This window comes from Uncinocarpus reesii, genomic scaffold (assembly GCF_000003515.1).
Source record: "Uncinocarpus reesii 1704 scaffold_1 genomic scaffold, whole genome shotgun sequence".
NCBI classification, from domain to species: domain Eukaryota; kingdom Fungi; phylum Ascomycota; class Eurotiomycetes; order Onygenales; family Onygenaceae; genus Uncinocarpus; species Uncinocarpus reesii.
In genome coordinates this window covers 3,595,795-3,615,635 of record NW_003052500.1, presented here as the reverse complement: position 1 = coordinate 3,615,635, position 19,841 = coordinate 3,595,795, and the positions used below count along the sequence as shown (strand labels likewise).

At 50.2% G+C, this 19,841-nt stretch overlaps 6 protein-coding genes across 6 annotated transcripts; 2 read left to right on the top strand and 4 right to left on the bottom strand.

Annotated features, from left to right (window-relative positions):
• Nucleotides 1-150: 150 nt before the first annotated feature.
• On the bottom strand, nt 151-4,661 carry UREG_01431 (uncharacterized protein; the record flags this gene model as incomplete). The annotated part of the gene is made up of 2 exons (XM_002541869.1): nt 151-775; nt 835-4,661. The coding sequence occupies 2 exons, from the start codon at nt 4,659-4,661 to the stop codon at nt 151-153; spliced, it is 4,452 nt and encodes a 1,483-aa protein (XP_002541915.1).
• Nucleotides 4,662-5,228: 567 nt separating this feature from the next.
• Nucleotides 5,229-6,032, top strand: UREG_01430 (uncharacterized protein; the record flags this gene model as incomplete). The annotated part of the gene is made up of 1 exon (XM_002541868.1): nt 5,229-6,032. The coding sequence occupies one exon, from the start codon at nt 5,229-5,231 to the stop codon at nt 6,030-6,032; it is 804 nt and encodes a 267-aa protein (XP_002541914.1).
• A 586-nt stretch (nt 6,033-6,618) lies between these two features.
• Nucleotides 6,619-8,007, bottom strand: UREG_01429 (uncharacterized protein; the record flags this gene model as incomplete). The annotated part of the gene is made up of 2 exons (XM_002541867.1): nt 6,619-7,866; nt 8,005-8,007. 2 exons carry the CDS (start codon nt 8,005-8,007, stop codon nt 6,619-6,621), a joined length of 1,251 nt encoding a protein of 416 aa, XP_002541913.1.
• A 635-nt stretch (nt 8,008-8,642) lies between these two features.
• On the bottom strand, nt 8,643-9,047 carry UREG_01428 (uncharacterized protein; the record flags this gene model as incomplete). Its single annotated transcript, XM_002541866.1, has 2 exons — nt 8,643-8,957; nt 8,991-9,047. 2 exons carry the CDS (start codon nt 9,045-9,047, stop codon nt 8,643-8,645), a joined length of 372 nt encoding a protein of 123 aa, XP_002541912.1.
• A 3,391-nt stretch (nt 9,048-12,438) lies between these two features.
• On the top strand, nt 12,439-13,350 carry UREG_01427 (transcription elongation factor S-II; the record flags this gene model as incomplete). The annotated part of the gene is made up of 1 exon (XM_002541865.1): nt 12,439-13,350. The coding sequence occupies one exon, from the start codon at nt 12,439-12,441 to the stop codon at nt 13,348-13,350; it is 912 nt and encodes a 303-aa protein (XP_002541911.1).
• Nucleotides 13,351-14,380: 1,030 nt separating this feature from the next.
• UREG_01426 (uncharacterized protein) lies at nt 14,381-17,000 on the bottom strand (the record flags this gene model as incomplete). The annotated part of the gene is given in 2 exon segments (XM_002541864.1): nt 14,381-14,741; nt 14,761-17,000. 2 exon segments carry the CDS (start codon nt 16,998-17,000, stop codon nt 14,381-14,383), a joined length of 2,601 nt encoding a protein of 866 aa, XP_002541910.1.
• Nucleotides 17,001-19,841: the final 2,841 nt, after the last annotated feature.

Genomic DNA, 19,841 nt, shown 5'->3' with positions numbered 1-19,841 from the left:
GAACGCCCAAGCATTTCGGGTTAAGCCACTTGCAAAGATGAATAGAAAACGTCAACGATTCTAATACAGTGTGCACTTAGTGAAAATCCGTCGTATTTGGTACCTTATATGCCCGTGATAACAGTATATTAGTTTTTCCGAAATTCAGATTCAAACCTCTTCGTCTTCTTCAAAATCTTCCGCTCCCAGTAGTTCGTCCTCATCTTCCACAACGCCCACATAGTCTCCCCTTCTCGCTGCAAAGGCTCCGCGAGACGAATACGGTCTTGAGCTGCGTCCAATAGGTGTCCAGCCACGGGCACTTCTCCATAGACTGGCTGCAAGTAGTGGCAAGGCTGATAGAACCGCGACAGTGCCGGCAATAATAGCAATCGGGATGGCAATGAGCGGTGAATCTCGAGAAAGCCAGTCCCCAGATGAACCACTCTCTCCAAGCCGAATGCGCCCGAACTTTCCATCCCATCGGGTATATACATAGTAACCGACAACGCCCGCAGCCGCGATCGGTAATACAATGGCAAAGAATAACCCCGCGCCATGGAGTCTTGGATGTTTCTTTTCGAATTCTTTTTCTTTATTTGGACAAGGGAACGCTTTGAAACCATCCAGTTTGAGTCCACCTTCGCAGGTCGTGAGTGGAATTCGACGGTATCCAGTGGGTTCAAAGTATTCTATTGCTTTCGAGTCCTCAGTGCAGATTCGTTTGGGATCTAATGGCTGATGTCCTGGCACAAGCGCACAGGAGCCATCAGACTGTCTTTCAAAGTTATAGTCGCTAGCACAGTACGTCAGTATAGGATTTCTTTTACAAGCAGAGTTAGTAAAGTCACTCACCACTCGTAATCTTGCCTGGTGCATTCGCAGTTAGTGGAAACGTTATGTAGCCGCTCAAAATCTCCGCCATTGTAACACGAGGCCTCCGGTTTCTTGCGATGATAGCGTGTGATGTGGCCAAACAGGCAGTTGTCTTCCAACAAGGGGTGTTTTGGTTCCCAGAGATAATAATCATCGGCTTCCGGCTTATCTTCCTTTAGTACACATTCCTTTGAGCGCTCCTTTAGACCTGAAAAATCAATGTTCACAGTGGCAAACCCTGGTTTACTACCTGAGCCAACTTCTTTACCCCAAAGCAGGAAATTTCGTGACGTATCGGATGGGACGGTGGAAATGTCCAGGATAAGCATTTCAACCTCAGAGAACGCGAATTCTGTCCATGTCTTTCCTTCGTCAAGGGTATAAAAAAGTGCTTTCGTAGGCTTAGCCTCCGGTACGATGACGATAATGGAGCCTTGGTCGCCATACTCCCAAATGTAATTCCCCTTCTTGACAGAGTGCCACTCAATACCGCCATCGCGGGTAATAAATGTATCGCCCTCACTCTTCAAAGTTAGATGATCGCCCACGTTTCCAACTGCAAGCATTAAACCGACCGCCGAAGGGGACGAGAAAGTGTCGCGATAATCAGGCCGCTCAGTAAAGGAATGAAGATGCAGTCCGCATTCCTCTGTTCCTTTTTTTCCGGGTGAACAACTATAAGCACGCCCATCTGCATCTTTTGCTGGTGGTCGTATGTATGCCCATTCAGCACCGTCGTTATGCGTAATCATAGTCCTTAACTGCTTTGCTGCTCCCTTTTGTACTTCATCGACATTTGCAACAACATTAACCAAGGCAACTCCTTCCAGACCTTCCATCTTCTCAAAATCAACATAGTCAGCATTGTTTCGGTTGACATTGTTCAAACTTAACACGTATGACGTGCCGTTGCTGTTGCTCTTGATAATGCTGCCATACTGGTGATCTTCAACATTGTGCACTGTGACGTGTAGCCAAACGGAATGGGTTGAACTGTCCAAAACTGTATATGCTTGTTGAACCTTGACATCAAAGTTTGCTGGAAATTCAGCATCAGCGAACGTCTTGCCATCAATGCTAGCACCAACTTTGAGGGAATCCTTTTCAGAACGCGCAGCAACGATGATAAATTCAGCCATCGTCCTAAAGTCCAAAATGTTGTTGTAGTGAACTGTCTTGTCTTTAAACCAGGAATCGGAGGAGACAAGGCGGAGATGTCTATTTTTCGGATTCTCATTCTCATGTTGTGCACAGAAAATCAATTCATCGGTTTTCCGACTTCGCTCTTTGCCAATAAACTCACACCTTCCAACATATCGCATCAAGGTGTGCCATTCATCGCCACCATCAGTAGAATAGTGAGCAACAGAATGGCAGTCTCCACCACGTCCACAATTGTCGGCCCCCGTCCATATAAGCCAATCCGACCGCTCGGGGTCAGGATGAAACGCGAGAACAGGCAGACGGTCTCGATTGGGGAGGAGTTTGGTCTCAAATTCACGGAAGGAGTCTCCTCGATTCTTTGTGACAATGACCCTTTTTTCTCCCGTGATGAAATACATGGCATCGTTGATATATGTGTGCGGCCAAAGCTTTACAACATGCTTGCCTTCGAGAGTCTCTTTCCAAGTTTTGCCATGATCCCTTGTAATGAATACTTCCAACTTGTCTGTAAGCATCACAATCGTTTCGTCCTTGTCCTTACTCAAGACGGGGCGTTCTAGGTAGTAGTATTCTGCAGGTTTGTTCGCACTGAAAAAGTGTTTCGTGACGTCAATCTCTCCACTGACAGGTTCTTTGGCGGCATCACTGCATGGCCGTTCTTTTGGTTTGTCCAGCTCAATGCCACCATCTTTCACGCAATCATTGCCAGGGATCAGTCTAAACCCAGAACTACCAGTATACTTGTCATCTGGCTTTTTACACTGGCCCTCGGGGACAGGGAGCGCTCTAGCAGGGACGCAGTCTTTTCTATCTTTGCTTCGAACAAAATTAAAGTCACACTCGAAGTCTTCTTCGGTACATTTGCAGCGTTCCAGCTCAGGAACTGGATCTTTGAATTCAGATCCAATGAAGCACTCCGAGCCAGCTTTTCTCCGTGAGTAAAACTGCTTATGGCCCATTAAACAATCGGGTTCGTTTTTCTCGTTCAATCTGGCTGGCCATCTTTCAAAGTCGTCCTTGCCACATTTGCGCTCGTGAAGGTTGCTAAAGTCAATACCGATCACGGAATGTTCTACCCCAGAACCCGATTTTGACGTCCCAATGAGAACAAATTTTAGGCTTGTGGAATCGGGGGTTGTGGTAAGTACCCTCGCGCGGATCTTATGAGGTAATTCGGCGGTCTCCCAGTGTTTTCCGTGGTCAATAGAGTACGAAACTTTGTTCGTCCGGCCCTCGTCGTAGACGGCCACAAGCACAGACCCCAGGTCTCCAAATTCGTACTTGTGCGCATCCTCAAGCGCTTTTGACCACGTAATCCCGGCATCGTTAGACACATAAAGATCGCCTTCATCGTACTCCTTCAAATGGTCTCCAACGTTCCCTACACCCATAACCACGCCGGGTGCTGGACTGGAAAAGACACGGCCACTGTTGTGAAGCTGGGCTACCGAATGAAGGTGTAATTTCTTATCGCCAGCCTTGATGTCATGAAACGTTCTTCCGTCGTCAAAGGAGATCTGACTGACGACTTTCTTTTTGCGCTGATGGTTATTGTCGATTTCCTCCCAGTTGCTAACAGTGTTGATCAAGAAAATGCCTTGAATGCCAGCAATTTTCTCGAAATCGATATAGCCCAAATGATTGGAATTGACGTGTTCCGCATTGCGGGTAAAGTAGATGCCTTCTGAATTCGATGTGTACAAAGCACTCATGGGATTAAACCCACCCGTTGTCTTCACACCGACTTGGATACTGTAATTAGTAGACTCAAGAACAGTATAGGCGTCGTTTTCAAGTTTGTGCCCGTCGAACATTGCTTGATGCCACCGAGTCGCATCATCGGTTACATAAAGTGTCATTTCGGTTGTGCGGGGCGATTTCGCCGCAGCAACGAGGAACTTCTTCACGCCCGCCAGACGCACTACATCGCTGACAGGACGGCCGTTATTCAAAGGAACCTCGAATCCCTTGTCATCTTCAAAAAAGTTGTCAGAGTACAGGAGCCGTTTGTTTCTGCCCATCGGAGCATGCAGCCCGGAAAAAATGCAAAAAACGCGGTTGTCAATCTTCTCGGGAAGATCAGCTTGAGTTCCAAATTCGGGTGTCGTTATCGCCCAGTTGCAACCATGTTGGCTTTTCGTCAGCGTTTTATGGCTTTTGAATCCGTCCGTCGTGTACAAAGCTGGCATGTCACACACAAACCCAGAACAGTCGATCGTATGTAGGATGAGCTTATCTGAATCCGTGCCGTGGAAAGCAAGCGGGTTTCCGGAGCGCGGAATGTCCTGCTCGATCTTGAACGCACGCCATGACTTTCCTGCGTCCTCCGTCACCCAATGTGTCCGAGACTGTCCAAACACGTATGCCTTTTTCCGATCGTGCGGGTGGGGGTAAATGGACTTGACCTTGCCCACCATTCCATCGTCAGGGCCTTTGATGACGCTCCACGATTGTCCGGCATCGGTAGAGATGTGCGCATCGTACTTGTGTTGAAAGACTACAGTATCCGTGTCTTCAAAGTAGAACAGGTGACGGGGCTCATGGTCGAACTTTGTCGCCGTGATTTTGGGACCTTCTTTCTTCGCGGCTGCGAGAGAGGCGAGCAGCAGGCTGCCTGCCAGCAAAAGCCTTCTGAGGATCATGTTCGTGAAGAGGGAAATCGAGACATCGGTAAGAGAGGGGGTACAATAGGACCAGACGTGGAGAGCCGTCGATAGGGTCGAGTCTTCAAGGAGTCAAGGATGGATGTTGCGTCAGGGTCCAGGTCGCGGTAGGTTGCGGTTCCGATCTAAAAATAAAGATATCAAGCTGGCAACAGCTCCGATGCACCGAGTTCAACGGATGCGAACGGGAGTCGGGAGCTCAATGAAGATGGCAAAATCAAATAAGGCTAGAATTGATGCCCGTTTGAAACGCAGGGCAGTGAGATCGTGCAAGCTGGTGCCTGTTGATTCCAAAATACGCTTTGGTGTCCTCTCCGGCCCGGCCGCCCTCACGATCGACGTCGTCAAAACGGCAGAATGAGGCTGGGAATCACGTGGCCTGCTTATTCACCCGACCCAAGGAGTCTGAATGCAAGCAACGAAGAGGATATCAATTATCAAAGCGAGCAGCCCCGGATTGCCAACGGGTTTGGGGCCTAGTGCTAGTCGCCATGGAGAAACCTAGAAACTAGGAGTCTTGATTCCAGCAGGCATGGTCTAAAAAAAATGCTCCTCCGCTCCATCCCCCGCCTCTTCTTCCTTCGCTCGTCCTTCCGCCATCGTCGAGCCCACCGCTACCGGCGGCTCACCATGCTCGCAATCTTCACCATCGCCGCCCTTCTCGTCACGCCCTTTTACTTCATCTACAAGCCACCCCAGTTCCTCATCCGCTACCTCCAACACCGCTGGCCAGATGTCCTCTTTCACGTTCCCACCTCCTCCAAACTCGTTGCCCTGACCATTGACGATGGCCCGTCACAGTATACATCCGAGCTAGCCAATATCCTAAAAGAGAACGACGCGACCGCAACATGGTTCATCATCGGGGGCCAAGTACCTGGCCGGGAGCAAGTGCTACGAGACCTGGTCCAGAACGGGAACGAGCTGGCAAACCACGCCATGCACGATGAAACATCCAAAGCACTGAGCGAAGACGCCTTGCGCGAGCAAATTGGGGCTGTACAAGGTATGATTCAGCAGGCTTATGCGGCCTTGGACCCCAAGAGGGAATACCCAAAGTATTTCCGGCCCGGTGGGGGCTTTTTCGGCGCAAGGATGCAAAAGCTCTTGGGCCAATTAGGGTATCGACTGGTGTTGGGTGATATCTATCCCCATGACCCGTTTGTGCCCTATTGGCGGGTCAATGCGAAGCACATCCTGAGCATGCTACATCCGGGCGGCATCATCATCTGCCACGATAGGCGGAGTTGGACGCTCCCAATGCTGCGGAAGGTGCTGCCGGAAATTCGACGGCGAGGCTATCGGATTGTTACTGTGACGGAATTACTAGAGAGCACGAAGCGGCGCTAATCTGCCCGTAGTCTATCACTAACAATGCTCCATACCTCGCAGCCATTGCGCGCGGGGCACCTTGATTCACTTATACCATATGGTTAGAGTTTTTAATTGAAATGTAGCGACTCGTACATCAATATTTAGTTGTATATTTTTTTTAAATGATCTTTCCAGGTATGGTCGAAATGAACCGGAATTGAAAGTGAAAAGTTAAAGAAAAGCTATGCAAGACAATAACCGGCATGCTCATGACAACGACGCAAATGCTCCAAAGTATCAGAAATGCTCCATGACAGAGGGAGATATCGGGTCAAATCATCGCTAAAGGAAAATAAAAGAGCTAATAGAAGTAGACGATGGTTATCATGCAATAAACGATATAAGTCGAAAAAAAAAAAAATCGTGAGTGTGCAGGGAATGCGGAAAGAAGGTAAGCTAAAAGAAAACAAGAAAGATGGACCAGTATATTATCCGAATATTTTTCGAGAAAGATATCGCAAAAGATCCTTTGGCTCGTGACGCATGGCCGAAATCGACCGCAGCTAAGAAAACACCGAATATGTTGGGGAAATGCTAATAGAAGAACAGTCTTGCGAAACCATTAGCAGCGCCGTTTTCTGAATTTGCGTAAAATCTTTTTAATAACACCCTTATCCTCTGACGGCGTGTCCCAGATGTGCAACTCCTCGTCCGGCGCAGGGAGGTCCGCGAGCCGTAATGGATCATCGTTTTCTGAAACACGAGGAGAAGTGGTAACCGAGGGTTCGGCCGTACGCAGGTCAGCTCTCGTCAAGGTCATTTTCAGCGTCATTTCCCTGCTTCCAATCATGTTTTGCGCGTTGTTATGCGCAATGGGGACGAGACGAGGCCTGGTAAGCTGTTTGGAAGGCCTTGACTCGTATGGGCCGTGTACGGTCGTAGACGTGTCGGGGGATGTGTTGGGACTGTCATTGATATTCCGCTCGTCTGATCGCGTGTTCCTCGTGTCATTATGCGTTTCACCCAGGCAAGACTTGCTGTCGTTGTCAAAGAAAGTCCGTCGGTCGTCGTAGAGCTTCCATTCGCGATCCATCGATAATCGAGCATTGAACCCTTCTTTCAGCTCCAGTGACGGAAAACCAAACTCAATGGCCTCGTCAAACTTCTGGGGAGATGCGAGATACACCCGCAATTTCAGTCTTGCCTCGGGATCTTGATAATACTGTGCGGGGTGATCGATCGACGTTACGGATGTTTGTGATATGTGTCTTGGCGGTGGTTGCGGACGAGATAATGAGCGACGATGTTTCTGTGGAGGGAGAACAAGTGGAGGAGGTGGAACTGTGCAGGATTGACTGGTTTGGGGGATCATGGCTGCTGTAGAAGGGCGACTCCGTTGTGTCGCCTTCAACGAAAACGTGCGTCTGAAAGACGATTGATGGCCCCGATACGGTTGAACCTTCGGCGACGGTGCGATGTGAGCATGATAGTCGAGTCGGAGATCGAGGTCGTCGTCCTCGTCCAGCCATCGGAAGCTGTCATACATGGAATCATCCATATCGATCGCAGAGTCGGAGCAGTGAAGCGACGGGGTCAGGGTGATTGAGGAGGAAGTGGTCACACTCGGCATTGACGATATGGAATCCAATGATGCTCTTGCTTGATGACCAAGTTTATATAAAGCCTGGTCTGCGGCGTCCAGGATGACACTCGACGGCCAGCTGCCAAAGCACGCTCGTTCCTCGGTGCTAAAATGCGTCTGCTGGACTTTGGGCGGTAGAGAACGGAACCATTGAGAGTTTGCCTGGACAGACAAATAGGCAGCTTGAAGCGTCTCTGGCTCTCTGAGGGTTCGGCGGAAAAGGACCCTCTGTTTGGTTAGCAGCGCCCGTCTGGCATGCTTTTTGGAACGAAACCGCTGTTTCGAAGCTGCGAGATGGACACGGTCAGAAAAGTTCTTCGTGTGCGAATGCGGAGAAAAGGATTGCCAGGGTCATGGAGATCTTACCATTGGCCCTGGAAGCAGCGCCGTGACTATTATTTTTGGGCGTGCCGGTTCGTGGGACGGCGGAGGCGGAAGGGCCAGTAAGCAGTCTCGGGTGACAGGTGTGGCTCTCGCTATTCACAGCATGGGTCTGAGCTAGTCGCATTTGCTCCAGCCGAAAGCGTTCCAGATTGGAGAATAGCTGTCGTCGAAGAGACGGCGCATCGTCGTTAGCTTTGGATTTCCTCTCAAACACGCAAAATGAAGCAACACCGTAACTAGCCATTGGGCACCCAAAAGGCCACACCGACAAAGTGACAGCAAAAAAGCAATCATGACCATCATGCATATAGGGGAAAGGAAGACAGCCTGCCACGATCCCTGCCGTTGCCAGGAGCACAAGCATGTCACCCGCCTCACGCGCTGTGGGCACAGCAAAAGTCAAGATCTCCTAGCGCAACATGGACCGGCCACTCGCCAAGCTGCTAGCCAGGTCCCCATCGCTGGTCTCGCAGTGCGGAGTCCAGAATGACGGGAGAGCGAGTCCATGGCGCGAAAAGTGGCGGTTCGCAAGCACTTTTGGTGCCAGTTGTCTCGTCGAATCGTCGAGATGCGAAGAGGCACATCCCCACCCAGAGCTGGCAGGACTGCGGTTCCGATGATCATCGGCCAACACAAACCATGGATCGCGTCCTGCTTCTGTTTGTGACCTGGGGCCTTGATTGGATGCCCGCACTTGACGCAGGTTGGGCGCTGTGCGCACTGACTCGAGGCAGCAGGTGCAAATTCAAGGGGGCAGCATCTCGGAGGATTCCCACGCGGCCCTCACACCTTGAGAGAGAGAATGAGGAGCGGCAGGTTGGAAACGAGGTCAAGTGCGAGGGAAACGAAGATCTCTGCAGGGTGTCCGGATGTGAAACAGAAGCACGCCGCATGTCGAAGAAGCAATGCGAGGAGCGTTGTGCCATGGGTGACAGCTGCCATCAGGATAGGAAAGCAAACCAACTTACTTTTCTTCGCAGAGCAGGTGGAAGAGCATCGATGTCTTCCGGCCGCTGCTCGACCATGGTGATGTCCTTTCGTCCCATGTGCATCGTCCCTAGATCAGCGTGGACGGCAGCCGTACATGCAAATATCTAGCAGGCGTGTGCAGAACGAAGTAATAACATAAAAGCAAACAAAGGACTCAAAAGATATTGAAGCTTGAAAGACTTGGACCACAAGCTCATATAACTATTAGCTAGCTGTTCAAACATCCAAAACATCCATGGGGCAGAGCGGAGCTGCTTTGTACTGTACATCGATATATATCCCCAGGAGAATTTCCAGGCTGCTAAGCGCCCGCCCTGACGGTGCCCAAGGCTACGACTCACTAATGCAGTGCCCCTCGTTCTCTTCAATCTCCTTGCTGTCTGTGCCATCATATCTTTACTCTCACAATCATCGGCCAATCGCCGACCAACCCAGGACCACTCCCGCAGTCAGCAAATCAAACGGCATCATCCACAAGAGTCTCCCTGCATCGAGATGGATGGGAAACGTGGCTCGCTTTGAACCTCTGCCACCAACGGACATCTCCGTATCCGTCCAAAACCTCCCGACCGAACCGTGAATCTAAAACCCTGGCTATCTGTGCGCACCCATCCACCTCCCCCCAAAATCAAATCTAGCCTCGCTGGCCGACGCCGCATGCATCGACCGAAAAGGGGGCTCCTCCGCCCGCTCCCCTGACCGCCTGTTACACCGAAACACCGTTGAGTCCGTATATTCAAAACATGAACTCGAAAGGGTCCCATTTGTGCACTTCCCCCTCCAGGGCCTGCAGGGCTGAGCGTGGTACGGGGGTTCTCCCTGAAACTCGCCCTTTTTGCCCAAATTGGAGCCATGTCAAGCGATCCCTGCTCCCTGAGTCGGGGTTGACAGATTAGTTCAAAAACGCAAGGGATGGCTGCTTTTTCTGCCCCCAGAAATTACTGTAAGCGCCGCCGCTAATGGCTATTCTTAGTCCAGGTGGTTACATCCAGCCCATCGTTGCTAACAACGGAGGTGAAGGCACAAATCAACAGCTGACATCTCAAGTCAAGGGCGATACGACGATTAAGACACGATAACTAACTCCCGCACCGTGAAACTTCTTTGTTCGCCAGTTCAAGCCACATCCACAACTAGCACCTCCACAAACTCTAGCCAAACATTTTGAGCTAAGCATGGACTCTAAACCCTCTCGGGCGATTATAGGCGTTAAATATTCTGGACAGAGAGGAGCAAGAGTTGGCTGTATGGACGATATCAACCAAAGGCTCTTCCAGAAAACGTCGCGATTTCCCAGAGGAACGTCCAGAGAAGTTGAAGAAACGAATGCGTGGTACGGAGCAATTCCAGAATGTCTCAGCTCGGTACGGCGGAATATCACTCAGAAAGCGCTCTTTGACGAGGTTCCGTCGACTTGGGTTTCGAAATCTCAGCGCCAATCGTTGTAATCGATGCAGGATACAAGGATTAAACCGGTGGAACGGTGACAGCCATTATTTGGTGAAATAAATAATTCCATAAATCCAATTCGATTTGTGGAATTTTTGCGAGATCCAAAACAGGTCTTTCTAGGGACACCACATCTAAGGTTCCTAGCAATCCCCCTTGCTTTCGAATCAATTCAAGGCCATGTTCAGAGTAAATTCTAAGAATAACAAGTCGATTTCCTGGTCTGGACTCGCTAAAGATACCCAGTAGTAGCTGCAACCGAGCAAGAATATGAAATCCTCCGCCGAGTCCGCCCCAAGAGAAAGAATACACAACAAATGAGAAACCAGATATTCAGCCTCTCAGCTCCTCGCCATTCGTCATGGGAACAGGAGCAGCGCACGGTTCCTGCATGCAAATCTCCCAATAAGCATAACTTTTCGCCTCGACGATCATCCAAAATATGACCTCTCACCTTAATCATGCCCACTTTTGTGGCTGCAGTCTGTTCTCAACGTTCCGCAATCGGATAATTTGTAGATCAGAAGTCGATCGATCGATGGAGAACAGAGCATTTGTTCTTTTCCTCAAAAGAAAAGGTATTGGAGATATCAGATGTGATTAAGTTGAGTTGATAATTCGACCATAAAATTTGAATGCATCACAGAGTGCGGTGAACCCTGTGAGAAAGGTTCCTCTTATCGACTTTGTATTGACTGTGCCATTGACAAACAACAGAGTTTATTCTATCTCTATCACATGGCCTCCTAGAACTTCATTTCAACATATCGAACGGCAATTAAGTAATCATTTCAATTACTGCTCATTTGCAGACATAGTCTCTGGATTGCAAGAAGGAAGAGGCGCCAATCGAACACTGTTTTCTTGTTGTTGATGCGTTGCTCGATTTCGCAGCGATTGAACCGCACGTCTGGCAATTAACCGGCACCGTTTGACCCGAGGCTTGGAGTTTGGAGCGGAAAAATAAATCGTTGAACCATGACTCAATGTGTAACGAAGACGCGAAAAACCGATCCACGGTTTGAACGATGCATGGTGCTTGATATTTCCTCCTGCAGGCTGCATGCAAGTTCCAGTCACGCCGGCCCGAGGTTCAAAAGCCGACGGCACGTCTGGACATGGAGTACGGAGTAGTTGCCTTTGTTTCTCACAGAGTCACCACACAGGCTGGTGTTGTCCTCAGTGATGATATCGAATTCCTTTAGCAACATCTCCAAACAAGGCACGTGACTCTAGTTAGCTTATATTACTAAGCATCTGAGCTCTTGTGACACCTTACCAAACCCGGTTAGAGTGTAACCCTCCACTAACTATTTACATAAGCAATTGGGGAAAGCACAAGATGAGGAGCAAAAAGCGGTGGTTTGTTCACATTCTTTTGCGACGGGACGCCAGTTCATCAGCTCCTTGTATGTATCTACGCATTCCCCCGTCTCATTGACGCTTCTATCCGTGTTGCCTTGCTGCTGTATACCGCGCTTAATTGCGTTGTACCGCCTGGATTCTTCCGCACGTAAGTTGGCTTGCTTTTCCCCACGCATCCGTTCAATTCTCTTTGAATTGCTGCCAAATTCGCGACCGTGTCAGAACCCTGTGGCGTTTCTTCAAATGGGGTTTTGAAGCGAAGGTGTTTCAATGGCATATGTGACCATGGATATACGTGTCTCTCCATCAGTTTACCTGCCGGTGATGTCAGGAGAGTGCCATCGCGATGAGGCCAGCATGAGCTCCAAAATGTCTTTGTAGATATGCCGGGGCACAATGCCTCTTTGATCCGCGATGCTAGTCCGTTTAATTGTTTGGGAAATATCATTGACATGGATGGACTTTTTTTAGGGGAACCCTCCGCCTTTTCCGTCGACATATGCCCACCCTTTCTCTCAAAACCCCCCCACAAACTGTACTTCAACCAACGCAAACAGTTACATTGGCTGCGAACGTTTGCCTATTTCCGCAAGCAGGGGAGCCTTTTTGAGGATGGACTCCAAAGAAATCGAAGTCAAGTCGAAAGCGCTGACGAAAGCCACAAACTCAGCGGAGCCACCCTCCACCTTAATTTCAATACTTAAAGATCTCCAGAATGGCGTTCGACCTACGGAAGATTTGTTACGTGCGACCAAGATTGGCATCACTGTGAACAGGTTAAAGACGCACAAACATCCTGACGTTGCCAGGCTAGCAAGCGACATTGTTCATAAGTGGCGTCACGAAGTTAATAAACAGAAGACGAGCGGATCTCCAACTACAAGCCAACGGTCGAGCGATTCTCCAAAGCAGACTCCTAACGGGGCAGCAACACCGACGCCCGGAGCTGAGGGCTCAGATAAAATGTCGAAATCAACGGTGCCTCCCGATAAGAGGAGCTGGAAGGCAGATCAACTTACGATGGATCACACCAAGAATAAGACGCGTGACAGCTGCATCGGCTTGCTTTACGACGGCTTGTGTTTAAGTTCAACCGAATCTCCTCGCACCGTGCTTCAAAAGTCCATTGAGGTCGAAGCAGCTGCATACAACGCGTTCGGGCCTGAAACCAAGGATCAATACCGTACCAAAATTCGCAGCCTATACCAAAACCTCAAGAACAAATCGAACCTGAGCCTTCGTATGCGTGTTCTCTCAAACGAAATTACTTCCGATAAATTCGTTCGCATGACACACGACGAACTGAAATCCGATGAGCGCCGGGAGGAAGATCTCAAGATCCAAAAGGAAAATATGGATAAGGCTATGGTTGCCAAGGCCGAACGAAGTATCAGCAAAAGTTTGCAGTGTGGGAAGTGCGGACAGAGAAAGGTCACATATACAGAGGCGCAGACGAGAAGTGCTGATGAACCGATGACCCTCTTCTGCACTTGCCTTGCTTGTGGGAAATCATGGCGTCAATAGGACGACATCTTTAGGGTCTATCTTCTTTATTCGACCCTGAATATCGGACTTTTAAAGGACATTTCTGGTTGCTTCGTGAAGTACCATCCTTTTTTCTTTTTCTCCCTTCTTTTAATTCTAATGGATTTGTTTTATTACCGGGAAGTTGATATTGCTCTTATGGATGGCGTACTGCGCTCAATCGAGGGTGTGCTCGTTTGAGATTACTGTGTTAGGTTGTATTTTCGCCCCTTGGAGCTCGAATCCAAGATTTCTTCTCAAAGTCCCTGCCACCTTTATTTCGCTTCTTTTGAACGTGTTTCTTTCTACCCCTTTTCTCGCAGGGCATCAAGATGTGCAATTAGATTAGATTTACAGCCCTATAATTCTCTATTTGGGCGCTGTTCTTCAAATTTGATCTGGCGGCTCACTTTGTTCAACCTTCAATTTTCGCACAATACCGTCATCTTCGGCACGTGCGGAGGCACATCTCTGCTGCGGTGCCACCTTTTTACTCTACTGGTGGTAATGTATGTACATCACTTGTAACAGAAAGCTCTACAATATGCGGCTGCGCTTTGAGTGGTTTCAAGAGCCTTGATTACCGCAAAATAAAACACGAATACATGTTTTTCAGAATATACGGTATTTCTATTGGCCATATAGTCATGGCAGAATGGGTATATCTGCATCACTATCTCACGTAGGGCTGCGGAGTATGGAGAAGAATCCCATATCAATCCGTCACGAGGCCATAATTCAACATGAATACAAACTGTCTTGGTGAACCTGGACTCAAAACTCGAGGAGTCGTGGCCACTAGACGACAGTGAGGATTTGCCGGGGGCACGCGCCGTTTACAGGATACTGATTCAGGGGCCTCGAAGGCGGTGCCGTGGCGAACATATCCCTTCCTCGCTCCATATTATTCGAACGTTTGCGGGGTCACCAATCCTGCAAAGGTAATCTTTGCTATTCCGGTCTTTGAAAGGGGAATATTATTCCCGTGCAACAACGTAGTAAAACATACTCCAATTTTGACTAACCAGCCTCATATCTTTCCCTCGTTCGAATCAAGCATACTAGCCTCCTTATCGTCACGAAACGTATCTGGGAAGAAACCGGGTGGTGGCCAAATATCTGCAATGGACGCTGGACGAAGCAGAGGATTCGTCCCCGCCACACGCTCCGGATCACGACAGAATGCCTGGAACGCAATCTCGTCAACGAACCCGAAATCTTTGAGTTCTTGTTCACGACTAGTCGTCCACTCGTTGGTGTCTAGATGTGCCAAATCATCAAAGATCGAGTCGAGGTCGTTGGTGGGCAGCGGGTGTTTGGGTTGTAGTCGCCGGTTGGATTCCGACGCCTTTGCAATGGCGTGGGGGAGGTGTTGAAGCGGGAGTCGCGGGCTGTAAATGAGTTGAAAACTGATCAGAGACCGTAGACGGATCTGCGGTTTCGGTGCTCGAAAAATGGGATTCGTAGGGCGTCAAGAAGTTGTTGTCAAGCAACTCTGCCTGAGCTGCTCCGTTTAGCTGTCCGTCGGATCTCATGCTAGATACCAGCGGTGAAGCGGCTGGGATGGCGGCGAGGTTCGCAGGGCCGTCGTTGGCGTGTTCAGGACGGGACATCAAGGCCAGAGAAGAGATGGTGTTATGCCGCAAGGCTTGACCTGGGTCGTTTTGCGGCGAAGAATCGATGTGTGATAGCCCCTCCATCTCATCGTTCAACATCTGATGGCTCCCAGCTAACCGTCTTACATCCATGAAATCTGTCATTGCCACAGAATGTAGTGAGCCGCGTTTAAAGGGTCCAGCTCGTTTGTTCCCAACTTCTTCAGCGAAGGATGCCATCACCGGCCAAATTCCTCCAACCTTCGACACCTCGTGGGATGTGGAATCCAACCACAGCGAGAGCTGAAGCTCATCCTGCTCGGTAGCTGCACCGCCAAACCGAGCACAGTCGGAGATTGCACGCAAAGGGCACTCGAATAGCGGTGGAAGGGTGAACTGTCCAAATACTTCTCCGTGACCAGAAAGAAGAACCGGCACCACCTGCAATAGCCTTCGTACCGGATAATACAAGCCTTGAACCTGTGAAGAGAATCGAGTGAAGAAGAAACTTAGCGTCGCGATGTGAGTCAGAGAAAGGTATATCTGATGAGGAAGCAGCGCGGTCGTGTTTGCCGAAGCGGCACTGTTGCAGAGAGCAGCAAGGCGACAAGCGGGAGGCAACTTATCCTCCCAGGCTTGCATGTCCTTGATGATGGTTTGACAAAACCACTGGGCGTCGAACCCATATGGTTCGTGTCGAGATATGCGGTTTAAAAAGCTGGCAAGCTCAACAAGTCGGTTGAAACAGCTTCGCGCAAGAAGCGGGCCGCGACCAGGCAGGACCTGGCCTTGAGCAGGACCATTGGGATAGAGGGCCTCCATCCACGGGTTCCATTCCTCCAATCCATCCTCCTCGAGCGGCCCGACTGGAGCCAGGTCCTCGGGTCGCATGTGCGGGCATCTCCCGAGGCGGACAGCAAGGAGGGTGTCGACCACAAAGCATCCGAGGAAAACGGCCTTGGTCTGATGGCTCACTGGATGCTGCCTGTGATCCGCTTGCCGTCCAATCCCAAGGTGCAGCACCAAGCTGGTGGCTTGATTGCTTAGAAGCCATGCCGCGGTCCAGTCTCCCAGTCCAATGTTCACCAGGGTCAAGAGGAGTAAGGCCTGGACGTGACCAGTCTCGAAGTTTTCCTTTTCAGTCGGTATGAGACTCCTAGCGACAGCGTAGAACTCTTTCGACGTCGCCAGGGGGTCAGCAAAACCTAGTTGTTCGGAATCGGACGATGACTTCAATTGTGCTGTTGTATAGCTGAGAATTGCCCAGAGCGCCGCATGGTCGCCGGAGACGGCAGCCTTCCTGCTGAGAGACAGAGGCTCAGACGAATATGAGTATGAGGTCCGTAAAGCGCTATGTTTGGCTATGATCGGAAACCAGGTATGGGTGTGTGCAAAGTAGATATCGAGCAAGCGTGGTGTCTGGACTGGAAGTTGTAACTGGCAGGAATCAGGACTCGAGGATGGATTGTGTGCAAGCTTAATCCTTTTGAATCGAGCACCGCCGGACTGCTCTAATTCTAAGCCACCGGATGCCGGTTGCGTCTCGATGCGATATTCGAAAGGGTCGTGTGGACCAACGTGGGATTCTGCACGCTCGACTGACGGGCCTCGATTCTCGCTGTCGGCTCTCGAGGATAAAACGCTCTCGATATCTCCCGCGGAGAGCAACCGTTCAAGTTCCCTATAGAGGCCACTGGATTTCCACGAGTCGTGCAGCTTCTCGGAGATGGATTCTGTCACCCAGAGAGAAACGAGCTTCCGTCTCCTGTGGGATGCCGGTTCATTATTCGCACCCAACAAGCTTAAAACGCTTTCCTCCAGGCCATCAATGTTCGACATCGACAGTGCCCAGAGCTTCTCCAATCCACGGACGTAGCCTTCTGGAAGCCCGCGCTTCTTGGCTGAGGGATCATAGGAGCAGATACTACCAGAACTCTGGCAGGCAAGGCATGCAGGACGTCTTCCATCGCAGCGATCCTTCTTGCTGCGGCATCGGTCACAAGCTCTAGACACGCGCTTCCGTCTCCGGCCTCCTTGCTCTTGTGCGTCCTCCATTGAAGCCTAGTTATTGGGTGTCCGGGCTAGAGCTCGAGTGCATTGATAGCACCGGTTGCCGGGTTTCAAACACGACGATAAGAAGCACCAAGCAGTATTTGCCACGCAAGGACGAATGAACATCGTCAATCCCGGTCAAGGCACGAAAGAAGCAAATCCAGATTCTGAAATAACTGATCTCAAGCCTGCCAATTGAGCGTCACAGTCACTCTGGCGTTGCGGAAGCATTCCGCCGTTTTGGGGGCTTGAAGTGATGGCAAGAGCAAGAAAGCCAATGGTATTATAGCACGGGCAGAAAGTCGACCCAAAGGGAAACGATATTGCAGAGCGGATGGTGTCCATTATGTATATAGTCCGCTAGCCTTCATTCTGGAGCAATACGGGGCGCCCAAGCGAAAACTATGGAGAGCGGAATGAGGGGAAGTTTCGGTAGCCGTGTGGGCGGCTCCTAGGGTCGGGTTGGGAACTCAACTGTTTCTCGAAGTCGTGCTCCGAAGAAAATCTAGTCTCCCTGATTCCCGGGATTTTGAGTGCAGCTGGTCCATTTTTGTGGCGGCAACAAGCTCCCAGGGGCGCCAACGATATCCACTTGTCGCCGAGAATCGCACTCTTGCCAAAGCTACGGGATTAATTAAGCGTTTGTCAACCATTACTTGTCTGTCTAATGGTTGGAAGCTGTGAAATGAGGGCCGAATTCGTCTCTAGCTGGGATGGCTATCTTCAAAGCGAATGGATCTTTCGGTGATGGCGCCCGAAATTTGTGTAACCAATGCTGGCCTTCTCGCCATGCGGGAAGAACGGTCTGAGAAACTTCACCCTCTCGGTTACAGATGCAACGGCTGGGATACATATTTGCCGCTGGCAGATAGCTAGCTTTGGAAGTCGATTGGCTTTTGGGACAGCTACGTGGTAGACGGGGCAGATGTAAAGCGCGCGTATCGATGCAGTCTGCCGTACGCAGTATCAATGGCCCTGGGCTTCTTTGACAGGAAGTGCTGGATTAATACAACCTGACGAGTAATCGCGGATAAGAGCATGTCTGGACCACTTCAACAAACCTTTGACTCCTCAAGGCGAGTTCGGGCTTTGATTGCAACGAGATGGCCTTCGCTTCGCTAGCGGATACCGATGTCTTGAATCAGCCTATGCCCTACCGAGATCTCATCTCCAAGCCTTGACTAGATTTCAGATCCTTCCTGCCGTGTGGGGTTTGGGGTCAGTTATCGACGGGAAGGCAACCGCCAAAACGACGTCTGACATTCGCTTTCAGGCAACTGAGCTACAATGCACTGCAGCCTGGCTCTCCTACTTGCGGCCCCTTGAGCACAGCGCAGCTGGTAACACAATCTCGGGGATTACTTCAAGAAGGGATCAAAGGCGCGCATCAGCTGTGCGACAGGTTGAGCTTTTCCATTTGCTCTATTGCTGATATTGGTGTAGCATTGAGCTCTCCCTAAGGGGGGAAGCGGCGCATTGGCATGCAGTGAACGGCGAGGCGATTGTCACCTTGTTCCAGTCTGTCCGCAGCCTGAACCGTTGGGACTGTTTCAAGCAGCTAAATGCGATGAACGCTATTCAAGACTAACACCAGCGAAACGCCTTTCGCGCGGGACACTCAACACAGGATGGATGTAGTGCTCTGCATGCCATCTCGGTCCTCCGGCGGGCTGACGGTGGCAGCCGGGGCCAGCTGGCGACTCGGTCCGATTTCGGGAGCGTCTTCAAAGCTGCGCCCAATCGCAGGCGTTGGAAATTTTCGAAGGACCCCGACATATTCAACTACCCAGTCGGGATTAGTGGGCGAGACGAAGCCATGTTCTCCACTCCGATCAAAATATTCCGTCAGTCTGGCTTCAGAAGAGATTTTTGCTCCATAATTAAACAGCCTACGCCTCCGGATTTCAAGCGTGGAGACCTTGGGGTTGGCGAAATGTCAAGATTTCGAGAAGACAGAGTTCACAAGAACGATTCGGTGAAACCGACATCAAATATCGCAGGCTGCAGTTGTCCAAAGACGTCACAATTCAAAGTCCTTGATTGGTTTGTTGTACTCACTTCCCGTCCCAATAGAGTTGGTGAATTCCCTCCTTGCACAGTATCGGCGTTGGATTTAAGGCGCAGCAAGCGACATTCTTCAACTGTACCACAGCTGCAGCTGGCAACAGTAAAATCCAGGTACCGTCTTTTGAGTCTTATCCAGCCTGATCCAAGTACGTGCATGAACGCCCAGAGGGCATTTGTACTGCGCGGTTATCTACCGTCGTTCTCTGGGAGGATCACTTTTTCGGCTTCTCTCCCTTGAGCTCGTCTCCCGGCATTTCGAGATCACTTTTTTTTTCTTTGATGAGTGGAGGGTCCCTGGCCCATGCCAACAATAAACATTGTGCGACAGCTAGGCTTTGTTGATATTATAGAATTGCCTGGCTTTGGGGCATTGCCAGTCCTACAATAACAAGTAGCAAGCGACATGTTCCTACCAGGATAGCAAGGACTAATGCACGCAAGCATTTTATCAATAGAAGGGCCAAACTGTCAACCTGAACCTGGTCCAAATTCCCCACAGCATATGAAAGAAATCTCATTTCTTGCAGCAGTCAACATGGCTGTAATCCTATGTGAAGCCGCAGTGGCCCTACTGCTGATTTCCCGTCCTGTTTAGCCACATTGACCACAGCGACCAACCGCACAACTACCGAGAATTCTTCGCCACCACCTCCTCAGCCTCATTAGAGCATTATTGTGAAGGTTCTCGTCTCCATCATAAAGCTTCGCGGCTTTTCGCTTATCCCGCTTACGTAAAACGTGCCTCCCCAGTTCAGCATTTGCCGTCAGATGCACTCG